Source organism: Bombina bombina, chromosome 7 (assembly GCF_027579735.1).
Source record: "Bombina bombina isolate aBomBom1 chromosome 7, aBomBom1.pri, whole genome shotgun sequence".
Taxonomy (NCBI): domain Eukaryota; kingdom Metazoa; phylum Chordata; class Amphibia; order Anura; family Bombinatoridae; genus Bombina; species Bombina bombina.
The window spans coordinates 446,939,168-446,952,836 of record NC_069505.1 but is presented as its reverse complement, the minus strand read 5'-3'; the positions used below and the strand labels follow the sequence as shown (position 1 = coordinate 446,952,836).

At 39.8% G+C, this 13,669-nt stretch overlaps 1 protein-coding gene across 1 annotated transcript in view; it reads right to left on the bottom strand.

Moving 5' to 3' along the window:
• The window catches only part of HEBP1 (heme binding protein 1), a 78,955-nt gene that overhangs the window by 49,354 nt on the left and 15,932 nt on the right, over positions 1–13,669 (bottom strand). Inside the window, exons 2-3 of the mRNA XM_053721403.1 lie at positions 12,921–13,059; positions 12,436–12,616 (exon numbers count right to left, since the gene is read on the bottom strand). Of these exons, the coding sequence (XP_053577378.1) occupies positions 12,436–12,616; positions 12,921–13,059 (320 nt within the window). The remainder of the gene's footprint in view (positions 1–12,435; positions 12,617–12,920; positions 13,060–13,669) is intronic.

The following is a 13,669-nucleotide window of genomic DNA, read 5'->3' as shown; positions in this document are numbered from 1 at the left end:
CACTGGCAGCACTCATACGTCTATTTCCCAAAGACAACCTCTGGATATGACATGAGCACGTGCACTCAACTTCTTTGTTCGACCATGGCAAGGCCTATTCTGAGTGGAACCTATCCTGTGTAACGGCTGTATGGTCTTGCCCACCGTGCTGCAGCTCAGTTTCAGGATATTTAAATCTTTTTATAGCCTAGGCCATCTTTATGTAGAGCAACAATTCTTTTCTTCAGATCCTCAGAGAGTTCTTTGACATGAGGTGCCATGTTGAACTTCCAGTGACCAGTATGAGAGAGTGTGAGAGTGATACCACCAAATTTAACACACCTGCTCCCCATTCACACCTGAGACCTTGTAACACTAACGAGTCACATGACACCGGGGAGGGAAAATGGCTAATTGGGTCCAATTTGGACATTTACACTTAGGGTGTACTCACTTTTGTTGCCAATGGTTTAGACATTAATGGCTGTGTGTTGAGTTATTTTGAGGGGACAGCAAATTTACACTGTTATACAGGCTGTACACTCACTAATTTACATTGTAGCAAAGTGTCATTTCTTCAGTGTTGTGACGTGAAAAGATATAATAAAATATTTACAAAAATGTGAGGAGTGTACTCACTTTTGTGAGATACTGTATACAGTTCATGAACCCCTTCATAGGATAGATATCTTCTCAGACTGGTCCAACGGTTTCTTTGGCAAACAAACTGGTGCCAAAGTTGCCATCTAATATATTTTACCTTTTCTGAATAGGTAACTGGTATTTTAAAAGGGTTAAAATTCTTTGGGCCACACATTTCCGTGTGGATATACACAGGGTGGGAGCCCCTTCATACAATCCACATGATTTCAGACTGGCCCAATGGTTTCTATAGATATTGATGGCAGATAAGAGCCATAGGCCCAGCAAGTCTGGCCGATTAAAAGGGTAAAAATCCTTTGGGCCACTAATTTCTGTGTTGATATATACAGGGCGTCAGCACCTTCATAAAATCCACATGATTTCAGACTGGCCAAACGGTTTCTAAGGCAAACAAACTGGTGCCAACCTTGCCACCTCATATATTTTACCTTTTCTGAATAAGTAACTGGTATTTTGAAAGGGTTAAAATCCTTTGTGCCACTCATTTCCATGTGGATCTATACAGTGAGTGAGCCCCTTCATAGAATAAACATGTTCTCAGCCTGGCCCAATGCTTTTTATAGCAAACTAGTGCCAATGTTGCCATCTCATATATTTTACCTTTTCTGAATAAGTAACTGGTATTTTGAAAGGGTTAAAATCATTTGGGCCACTTATTTCTGTGTGGATATATAAAGGGCGTGAGCCCTTTTATACAATCCATTTGTTTCAGACCAGCCCAATGGGTTCTATGACAAACAAACTGGCGCCAACCTTGCCACTTCATATATTTTTGCCTTTTATGAAAGGTTACTTGTGTTTTAAATGGGTTAGAATCATTTGGGCTACCAGTTTTTTTTGCCATAGAAACAGTTGGGCCAGTCTGAAAACATGTGGATTGTATGGAGGGGTTCACGTTCTGTATATATCTACACAGAAATGAGTGGCCCAAAGGATTTTAACCCTTTCAATATAGCAGTTACTTATTCAGATAATGTAAAATATATGAAGTAGCAAGGTTGGCACCAGTTTGCTTGCCATAAAAACCATTGGGCCAGGCTGAGAACATGTCTATCCTATGAAGGGGTTCACACCCTGTATATATCCACACAGAAAAGAAAGGACTTGATCCATTTTAAAATACCAGTTACTTATTCAGAAAATGTAAAATATATGAAGTGCAAGGTTGCCACCAGTTTGTCCAGAAATCATTGCAATAGGCTAAAAACATGTGGATTGTCTGATGGGACTCCCACCCTGTATATATCCACACAGAAACGAGTGGCCAGAAGGATTTTAACCCTTTCAAAATACCAGTTACTTATTCAGAAAAGGTAAAATATATGAAGTGGCAAGGTTGGCACCAGTTTTGTTGCCATAGAAACCATTGGGCCAGTCTGAAATCATGTGTTTTGTATGAAGGGGCTCAAGTCCTGTATATATACAAACAGAAATAAGTGACCCAAAGGATTTTAACCTTTAAAAATACCAGTTACTTATTCAGAAAAGGAAAAATATATGAAGTGGCAAGGTTGGCACCAGTTTGTTTGCCATAGAAAGTGTTGGGCCAGGCTGAGATCATATCTATCCTATTAAAGGGTTCAGGCGCTTCATATATCCACATAGAAATGGGTTGCCCAAAGGATTTTAACCCTTTTAAAATAAGTTACCTATTCAAAAAAGGAAAAATATATGAGGTGGCAAGGTTGGCATCAGTTTCTTTACTATAAAAAGCGTTGGGCCAGGATTACAACACAAGGATTCTATGATTGGGCTCCCACCCTGTGTATATTCTTACATAAATCGGTGGCCCAAAAGATTTTAACCCTTTCAATATACAATTTACTTATTCAAAACATAATCAAAATTGTGCCATGTATACCATCTGTTTATTGCAATATAACATGTATTTGTATAAAATGTAAGTTTGTTGAGGTTTCTGGAAAGTCTATTATTTTATTTAAAATAAAAATAATTGTAGATATTTTGTTTATACAGCTTTATTTGGCTGAATGTACCTAGTTGCCGAATAAGAAGCTGACTGAATAAGAAGCCAACTTCAGCATCGTGAATTCATTCATGTATGGTTGGGTATTCTGTAAGCACATTTGTAGCGTTCAGAGAAGAGTCTGAAAGTAATGTTTTGTACTGAGTATTTAGTGAACACTTTTTGTTGCAACTGTTTGTCTGTTTCCTCCCTGACTTTCACAGAGTATATTCAATATTGGACCCTCACTTACTTAAACCAAGTACACATACAGACCTTCACTACCTCTTGGACTTAGGCTGATACCCTCATGGATTTGAGTACACTGTTAGAATCTCTGAATTAGACACACCTTGACTTATGCTGAGTATACAGTTAGACCCTGTATGACTTACAGTAAGTACCCAGTTCAACTCTCTCTGACTTATGCCAAGTACACTTTTAGGCACCCTGCGTTAGGGTGAGTACACCGTTAGCAACTATATGACTACCACTGATTACACAGTTGTATCCTGAAATGTAGATTCCCTAAAGCCCCTAGGGAGAAGGGGGGGATTGGGTTAGAACTCCTATGACCTACTAGAGTTAAACCTGAGTACTATAGTAGGTAGTGCCTTATGCTCATATGCATCACAATATTCAAAGGAAGAGGGGACAGGAAAAGAGAGGCATAATCTGGCACACTTGTTGGAGAAAAATAACAATTCTATGTATACTTGTGTGGTGTATTTTTTTGGTGGTTTAAAACGTAGCTTTTATATAATTATAATGTTTAAAAAGAGAGTGGAAAATTCCACTACTAAAATTATTACAAATAAAAATATGTCATAGTAACAATTGACACACAGAACTCCTCTCTGATATGACACAGTGATCAGTCTGTGTCATAAAGCCTAGTTCGTGAAGATCTTTGCAATAAATATTTTTAATATAGACTCAATATTAGTAAATATCAATTAAATTCCAAGGGCAGTTAAATTCCAAAAGCTTTATGACACAGACTGATCACTGTGTCATATCAGAGAGGAGTTCTGTGTGTCAATTGTTACTATGACACATTTTTATTTGTAATAATTTTAGTAGTGGAATTTTCCACTCTCTTTTTAAACATTATAATCATATAAAAGTTACGTTTTAAACCACCAAAAAAATACACCACACAAGTATACATAGAATTGTTTTTTTCTCCAACAAGTGTGCCAGATTATGCCTCTCTTGTCCTGTCCCCTCTTCCTTTGAATACAGTTGTATCCTCTCTGACTTATGTTGAGTGCACTGTCAGACTCTCTGACATACTCTGAAAACATAGTTAGACTGTCTCACATACATTGAATACATCGTTAGACTCTCTGACATAGGCTGAGTAATCTATTAGAATCTCTGACATATGTTGAGTAGACCATTAGACTTTAATTTACGTCGAGTACACCATTAGACTCTCTGACATACATTGAGTAGACCATTAGACTCTCCGACATACATTGAGTAGACCATTAGACTCTCTGACATACATTGAGTACACCATTAGACTCTGTGACATACATTGAGTACACTATTAGACTCTGCGACATATGTTGAGTAGATGTGACATACGTTGAGTACATCACTCTGACATATATTGAGTACACCGTTGAACTCTGTGACATACATTGAGTACACCATTAGACTGTCAGGATATCTGTGAATGTTATTAATATATATATATATATATATATATATATATGTATATGGTTGTTAAGACCACAGGATTCATTATACATGAAACTGGTTACAGCAGTTGAATTTACTCTGCCAAATAATTCTTGGCTGTGTAAACCAGCCCCCTCTCTCATTCATCAATGAAATTGTTTGCATAGTTATATCAGAAAAAGCAAAGGCTTAGACTGTTGTATAGATAGAGCCAGTGGGCTACTCAAAGTGAATATTAACATGATGGAGCCTCAGAGGTGTATGCCCTTATATGGGCTTCCTGCCCAAGATGAGTAATGAACTCACAGGCCCCCTGTGGGGAATAGACGGTCCGTCTGTGGGAATGGTTGAATCTACAAACATCTTCAAGGAATTGTAGCTTTTACCATCTACATGTTAAATGATCCCCTGTTGAGCTACATACACATCCTGCCCAGCCATGTGTTCCTTGAAAGCATAGAAGCCAAGAATTAAGATTTCAAAATATCTTAACCTAGGTACTTCTGATAACAATTTATCTATATAGTTTTCAAATATTTAATATATCCCTCAGACTATCGAATAATAGATACAAGATAATGGATATGAGATTGCCTATTTGTATAACATTAAATATGAATATGCAGAATTTAACAGTAGCTATACAGTAAATTTAAAATATGCTCCAAACATTTCAGAATAAAAACATTTGTTTCTTTATTTTACAGACAGCAAGATGTCCTATGAATATTAGCCATAAACATGGATATATGTGGATATTTTCTATTTTAACATAGAAATTGATAAAATTCTGGTTATGTTAAAAGAAATATAGAGAGGTTTATTAATGCTAGGAATTATAGTATGTTGAATATAAACAATATAAGGAGATATTTGGATTGTGGCAATAATTAATGGTGAGACTATATTTGTGGTTGTCTACTGCCCCCTAGGGGATTAAAACTGGTATGACAGCCAAATAAATGACCTATTGGAACACATGCAGAGCCAGATGAGCCAATCAGGGAGGCGTTTCCCAAATAACCAATCAATGCTAACCATCCGAAGGGCCAATCCAAAAAGAAAAGCTCCGTTAAGGGGTGGGATTATATTCTGTGATATAATCCCAGGTAAGAGAGAAAAAAGAGGGCTGCTGCTGAATTTTGACTGACAAACTGTTGCCTTGTGATCCAGTCTATATAAAGCAATCTGGGCCTAATTTTTTAACCATCTTGCAAAAATGACCTCTTTTAATTTATGATGTGAAATTGGATTTATCAGAGAAAATTGAAACATTAATTTGGTTATTTGGGTAAAGTATAATAAACTGTTAAGTATATTTAATATTTTAAATCAAAGGCTATATTAAGATTACAGTTAGCAATTTTAAAAGGGCACAATTTGTATTTTAAGTTATATCCATAGTCCAGTGTAGTCTTAACTAGTCATTATTGCTAAATAATTTATGTACTAGACAGGGTTTTATACTCCAAATTTATGTCAGTTATTATAGTGAACTCTTTCCGAACTGTATATAAACTGGTTATTGTGATTAAATTCCCGGTAGTTAGTTGGTAATCCATATTGAGCATTGAACTAGAGTTATTGGTTAATAACAGAAGATTCTGGTATTTTATTGTGGTATTTTAATGTGCTCATTGTGAAAAAACATAATTTATGCTTACCTGATAAATTTATTTCTCTTGTAGTGTGTTCAGTCCACGGGTCATCCATTACTTATGGAATATATTCTCTCCCCAACAGGAAATTGCAAGAGGATCACCCAAGCAGAGCTGCTATATAGCTCCTCCCCTCACATGTCATATTCAGTCATTCGACCAAAACAAGACGAGAAAGGAGGAACCATAGGGTGCAGTGGTGACTGAAGTATTAAATAAAATTTAGATCTGCCTTAAAAAGACAGGGCGGGCCGTGGACTGAACACACTACAAGAGAAATAAATTTATCAGGTAAGCATAAATTATGTTTTCTCTTGTTAAGTGTGTTCAGTCCACGGGTCATCCATTACTTATGGGATTCCAATACCAAAGCCAAGTACACGGATGATGGGAGGGACAAGGCAGGCACTTAAACGGAAGGAACCACTGCCTGTAGAACCTTTCTCCCAAAAATAGCCTCCGAAGAAGCAAAAGTAAAATGTAAAGTAAATTGTAAAATTTTGAAAAAGTGTGAAGCGAAGACAAAGTCGCAGCCTTGCAAATCTGTTCAACAGAGGCCTCATTCTTAAAGGCCCAGGTGGAAGCCACAACTTTAGTGGAATGAGCTGTAATTCTTTCAGGGGGCTGCTGTCCAGCAGTCTCATAGGCTAAACGTATTATGCTACGAAGCCAAAAGGAGAGAGAGAGGTTGCCGAAGCTTTTTGACTTCTCCTCTGTCCAGAGTAAATGACAAACAGGGAAGAAGTTTGACGAAAATCTTTAGTTGCCTGTAAATAGAATTTCAGGGCACGGACTACATCCAGATTATGCAAAAGTCGTTCTTTCCTTGAAGAAGGATTAGGACATAATGACGGAACAACAATCTCCTGATTGATATTCCTGTTAGAGACTACCTTAGGTAAAAACCCAGGTTTAGTACGCAGAACTACCTTGTCTGAATGGAAAATCAGATAAGGAGAATCACAGTGTAAGGCAGACAATTCCGAGACTCTTCGAGCCGAGGAAATAGCCATCAAAAATAGAACTTTCCAATATAAAAGTTTAATATCAATGGAATGAAGGGGTTCAAATGGAACTCCTTGAAGAACTTTAAGAACCAAGTTTAAGCTCCACGGAGGAGCAACTGTTTTAAACACAGGCTTAATCCTAGCTAAAGCTTGACAAAAAGCCTGGACGTCTGGAGCTTCTGCCAGACGCTTGTGCAAAAGAATAGACAGAGCAGAAATCTGTCCCTTTAGAACTAGCTGATAAGCCTTTTTCCAAACCCTCTTGGAGAAAAGACAATATCCTTGGAATCCTAACCTTACTCCATGAGTAACTCTTGGATTCGCACCAATACAGGTATTTACTCCATATCTTATGGTAGATTTTAATGGTAACAGGCTTTCGTGCCTGTATCAAAGTATCAATAACTGACTCGGATAAACCACGCTTTGATAGGATCAAGCGTTCAATCTCCACGCAGTCAGTCTCAGAGAAATTAGATTTGGATGATTGAAAGGACCTTGTATTAGAAGGTCTTTCCTCAAAAGTAGAGTCCATGGAGGACAGGACGACATGACCACTAGGTCTGCATACCAGGTCCTGCGTGGCCACGCAGGCTCTATCAGAATCACCGATGCTCTCTCCTGTTTGATCTTGGCAATCAGTCGAGGGAGCAGAGGAAATGGTGGAAACACATAAGCCATGCTGAAGAACCAAGGAGCTGCTAGAGCATCTATCAGCTTCGCTCCCGGGTCCCTGGACCTCGAACCGTAAAGAGGAAGTTTGGCATTCTGGCGAGACGCCATGAGATCCAGATCTGGTTTGCCCCAACGATGAACCAGTTGAGCAAATACCTCCGGATGGAGTTCCCACTCCCCCGGATGAAAAGTCTGACGACTTAGAAAGTCCGCCTCCCAGTTCTCCACTCCTGGGATGTGGATTGCTGACAAGTGGCAAGAGTGAGACTCTGCCCAGCGAATTATCTTTGAGACTTCCAACATCGCTAGGGAGCTCCTGGTTCCCCCTTGATGGTTGATATAAACCACAGTCGTGATGTTGTCCGACTGAAATCTGATGAACCTCAGTGTTGCTAGCTGAGGCCAAGCTAGAAGAGTGTTGAATATTGCCCTTAGCTCCAGAATATTTATTGGGAGGAGTTTCTCCTCCTGAGTCCAGGATCCCTGAGCCTTCAGGGAATTCCAGACTGCGCCCCAGCCTAGGAGGCTGGCATCTGTTGTCACAATCGTCCAATCTGGCCTGCGAAAAGTCATGCCCCTGGACAGATGGACCCGAGATAACCACCAGAGAAGAGAATCTCTGGTCTCTTGATCCAGATTTAGTAGAGGGGACAAATCTGAGTAATCCCCATTCCACTGACTTAGCATGCACAACTGCAGCGGTCTGAGATGCAGGCGCGCAAATGGCACTATGTCCATTGCCGCCACCATTAAGCCGATTACTTCCATGCACTGAGCCACTGACGGGCGTGGAATGGAAAGAAGGACCATCTAAGAGTTTTGATAACCTGGCCTCCGTCAGGTAAATTTTCATTTTTACAGAGTCTATCAGAGTCTCTAGGAAGGAGACTCTTGTGAGTGGTGATAGAGAACTCTTTTCCACGTTCACCTTCCACCCATGCGACCTTAGAAATGCCAGAACTATCTCTGTATGAGACTTGGCAATTTGCAAGCTTGTCGCCTGTATCAGGATGTCGTCTAGATACGGAGCCACCGCTATGCCTCACGGTCTTAGAACCGCCAGAAGAGAGCCCAGCACGGGGCCGTAGCCAACCCGAAGGGAAGAACTACAAACTGGTAATGCCTGTCTAGGAAGGCAAATCTGAGGAACCAATGATGATCTTTGTGAATTGGTATGTGAAGGTAGGCATCCTTTAAATCCACCGTGGTCATGTACTGACCCTCTTGTATCATGGGTAGGATAGTCCGAATAGTTTCCATTTTGAATGATGGAACTCTTAGGAATTTGTTTAAAATCTTTAGGTCCAAAATTGGCCTGAAGGTACCCTCTTTCTTGGGAACCACGAACAGATTTGAATAAAATCCCTGTCCTTGTTCCGTCCGCGGAACTGGGTGGATCACTCTCATTACTAGGAGGTCTTGTACGCAACATAGGAATGCCTCTTTCTTTATTTGGTTTTCTGATAACCTTGAAAGATGAAATCTCCCTAGAGGAGGAGAAGTCTTGAAGTCCAGAAGATATCCCTGAGATATAATCTCCAACGCCCAGGGATCCTGGACATCTCTTGCCCACGCCTGGGCGAAGAGAGAAAGTCTGCCCCCCACTAGATCCGTTTCCGGATAGGGGGCCATCCCTTCATGCTGTCTTAGGGGCAGAAGCAGGTTTTCTGGCCTGCTTGCCCTTGTTCCAGGGCTGGTTAGTTTTCCAGGCCTGTCTGTAACGAGCAACGGTTCCTTCCTGTTTTGGAGCGGAGGAAGTTGACGTTGCTCCTGCCTTGAAGTTTCAAAAGGCACGAAAATTAGACTGTTTGGCCTTTGATTTGGCCTTGTCCTGAGGAAGGGTATGACCCTTACCTCCCGTAATGTCAGCGATAATTTCTTTCAAGCCGGGCCCGAATAGGGTTTGCCCCTTGAAAGGAATATTAAGTAATTTAGATTTAGAAGTCACATCAGCTGACCAGGATTTAAGCCATAATGCTCTGCGCGCTTGAATGGCAAAACCGGAATTCTTAGCCGTTAGTTTAGTTAGATGTACAATGGCATCAGAAACAAATGCATTAGCTAGCTTAAGTGCTTTAAGCTTATCCATAATTTCATCCAATGGAGCTGAGTGGATGGCCTCTTCTAGAGACTCAAACCAAAATGCCGCAGCAGCAGTGACAGGCGCAATGCATGCAAGGGGCTGTAAGATAAAACCTTGTTGAACAAACATTTTCTTAAGGTAACCCTCCAATTTTTTATCCATTGGATCCGAAAAAGCACAACTATCTTCCACCGGGATAGTGGTACGCTTAGCTAAAGTAGAAACTGCACCCTCCACCTTAGGGACCGTCTGCCATAAGTCCCGTGTAGTGGCGTCTATTGGAAACATTTTTCTAAATATAGGAGGTGGGGAAAAGGGCACACCAGGTCTATCCCACTCCTTGCTAATAATTTCTGTAAGCCTTTTAGGTATAGGAAAAACGTCGGTACACACCGGTACTGCATAGTATCTATCTATCCTACATAATTTCTCTGGAATCGCAACTGTATTACAGTCATTCAGAGCCGCTAAAACCTCCCCTAGCAATACACGGAGGTTCTCAAGCTTAAATTTAAAATTAGAGATCTCTGAATCCGGTTTCCCTGGATCAGATCCGTCACCTACAGAATGAAGCTCTCCGTCATCATGTTCTGCAAACTGTGACGCAGTATCGGACATGGCTCTCGAAACACCATCGCGCTCTATTCTTACCCCAGAGCGATCGCGCTTGCCTCTTAATTCTGGCAATTTAGATAATACTTCTGTCAGGGTATTATTCATAATATTAGCCATGTCTTGTAATGTGATTTGTATGGCCGTCCCTGATGCACTTGGCGCCACAATATCACGCGTCTCCTGAGCGGGAGGCAAAGGTACTGACACGTGAGGAGAGTTAGTCGGCATAACTTCCCCCTCGTTGTCTGGTGATAATTCCTTTATAGATAAAGACTGACCTTTATTATTTAAAGTGAAATCAATACATTTGGTACACATGTTTCTGTGGGGCTCCACAGTGGCCTTTAAACATAGAGAACAAACAGATTCATCTGTGTCAGACATGTTTAAAACAGACTAGCAATAAGACTAGCAGACTTGGAAAACACTGTAAATAATTTTACAAGTAATAAAGAAAAACGCTACTGTGCCTTTAAGAAGCACAGAAAACTGTCACAGTTGAAATAACAATGAACCAAATCAGTTATAGCAATCAAATTTTCACAGTAAATGTATTAAGTTAGCAGAGCATTGCACCCACTTGCAAATGGATGATTAACCCCTTAAAACCCAAACGGTTTTTATAAGCAAAAAAACGTTTTTTAATACAGTCAAAAAACCACTGTCACAGGTCTGCTATGACTGATTACCTCCCTCAAAATGACTTTTGAAGTCCCTTAAGCTGTCTGGAGACGACCCGTGTCAAGCAGAATGAAGCAGGAAGACAGAGCCTGAATTTTTACTGCGTCAAAAGAGCGCTAAAATAGGCCCCTCCTACTCAATATTACAATATTGGGAGTTTCAATTAACTGTTTCTATGCAGACATATTGTCAGCCATGTGGAAAAATTTTATGCCCCAACAAGTTTTATCACCAATCTACCTCACAAAACGATTAAACATGCCAGCAAAATCGTTTTAAACATCCCTTTTTTAAGGAGCATGTATCTCTATAAATAAGCCTGACAGTCTTCCTACTGCATTAAAGGCTTATAACATCACTTCAGTATTAATAGCATTTTCTCAGTCAAATTCCATTCCTTAGAAAATTACTTTACTGTATATATTTAAACTAGCCTGCTAACAGTCGCACTCACTGTATTAAAGGCTTTTACTTACATTACATCGGTATCAGCAGTATTTTCTTAGTCAATTCCATTCCTTAGAAAAATAATTTACTGCACATACCTTGTTTGCAGGGTACCCCGCACGCCATTCCCTTTCTGAAAGTTACCTCACTCCTCAGAATATGCGAGAACAGCCAGTGGATCTTAGTTACTGCCGCTAAGATCATAGAAAACGCAGGCAGATTCTTCTTCCAAATACTGCCTGAGAATAAACAACACACTCCGGTGTCATTTTAAAATAACAAACTTTTGATTGAAGAATAAACTAAGTATAAAAACACCACAGACATCTCACAACATCCTATCTTCTAGGTTGCAAGAGAAAGACTGAATATGACATGTGAGGGGAGGAGCTATATAGCAGCTCTGCTTGGGTGATCCTCTTGCAATTTCCTGTTGGGGAGAGAATATATTCCATAAGTAATGGATGACCCGTGGACTGAACACACTTAACAAGAGAAAGGTAAATTGTAAAGGTATATTTTTATGATCTTTGTAAGGATATTATAACAGCATAAGTGTGTATCATCTGATTCGTAATCTGGTTTTCTATAAATATAATTCAATGTGTTTATAGATTTAACTAATATAAATAATTTAGGAATTTATATTAATTTGAATTGTTTTGTATATGCATTTTATTGGGGGTTTGTTTTAAAGAATAATTATTAAATATATAGCATTATAACCCGGCCATATACTGAAAACTCGGTGACATACATTGATTACACCATTAGACTCTGTGACGTACATTGATTACACCATTAAACTCTGAAACATACAATGAGTACACCATTAGACTCTGTGACATACAATGAGTACACCATTAGACTCTGTGACATACAATGAGTACACCTTTAGACTCTGTGACATACAATGAGTACACCATTAGACTCTGTGACATACAATGAGTACACCATTAGACTCTAACTTACGTTGAGTACACTGCAAGGGCATCTCTGTCTTCAATGTGGATGTTGCTTTCTGTAGGGGTTGGAGGATCAGCTTGGAACTGACTGGGAATTCGCAGAATTACTTTCACTTTAGGCTGTAAATTGTCGTCCTCTGTAGGGAAGCTGATCATGGATACGGGCGCAGTCATGCCCATACCAGCTCCTTGAGAAGAGATGAAAGAAGTGGTCATATTTGTGATAGAGATCTGTCTTCATCTCAGTTGGTTACAACTCATTAATGAACCTTTAGGATAATATAATAGACTGAGCTTCTACGGTAAAGTAAAAAGCGCATCTGTATTTGTGCTTATAATATAGGAACTAACTCAAACAATAGAAATGTTATCCAGTGATATAACAATTGTAATCTGAATCAACACAAACGATCATCTGGTATAAACAGAAACAGATTTAATAGAGGATAAACACCACAAGGTAGAGAGGAGACAGATACTTGCATGCCTTACCTTTCTGGTTAGCACCCCCCACATATTTTAATAGCAATAGAACAGCTTCTTTAGAGGCTTCATCAAAAGGTTTTCCAGACACTTCTACGGTGGCAAATTTCCCTCCTTCATATTCTCTCTCTTCATAACTTACACCATCCTGAGCAAATAGAAGGAAAACATCTATAGACAAACATAGGAACAAATGATGTTAGCAAGTCATCTACATTTCCTGCATAGATAGAATTTCCTCCTGTGCTTGAGGGTCCATTAGTACGAGCAGCTTCCCTGTCACTGACATAAACATTCACCTGTAGGGTACTGTATGCCAATCCCTTTTCATCCTACACCCTGACCTACTATTCTGGCTAACTGGGCATTATTCACCTGTGTGGTACTGTATGCCAATCCCTCTTCACCCTGACCTATTGGCTAACTGGGTATTATTCACCTGTGGGGTACTGTATGCCAATCCCTTTCATCCTACACCCTGACCTACTATACTGGCTAAATGGACATTATTCACCTGTGTAGTACTGTATGCCAATCCCTCATCATCCTACACACTGACCTACTATACTGGTTAACTGGGCATTATTCACCTGTGTGGTACTGTATGACAATCCCTCTTCACCCTGACCTATTATACTGGCAAACTGGGCATTATTCCCCTGTGTGGTACTGTATGCCAATCCCTCTTCACCCTCTATCCTGACCTATTATACTGGCTAATTGGACATTATTCACCTGTGAGGTACTGTATGCCAATC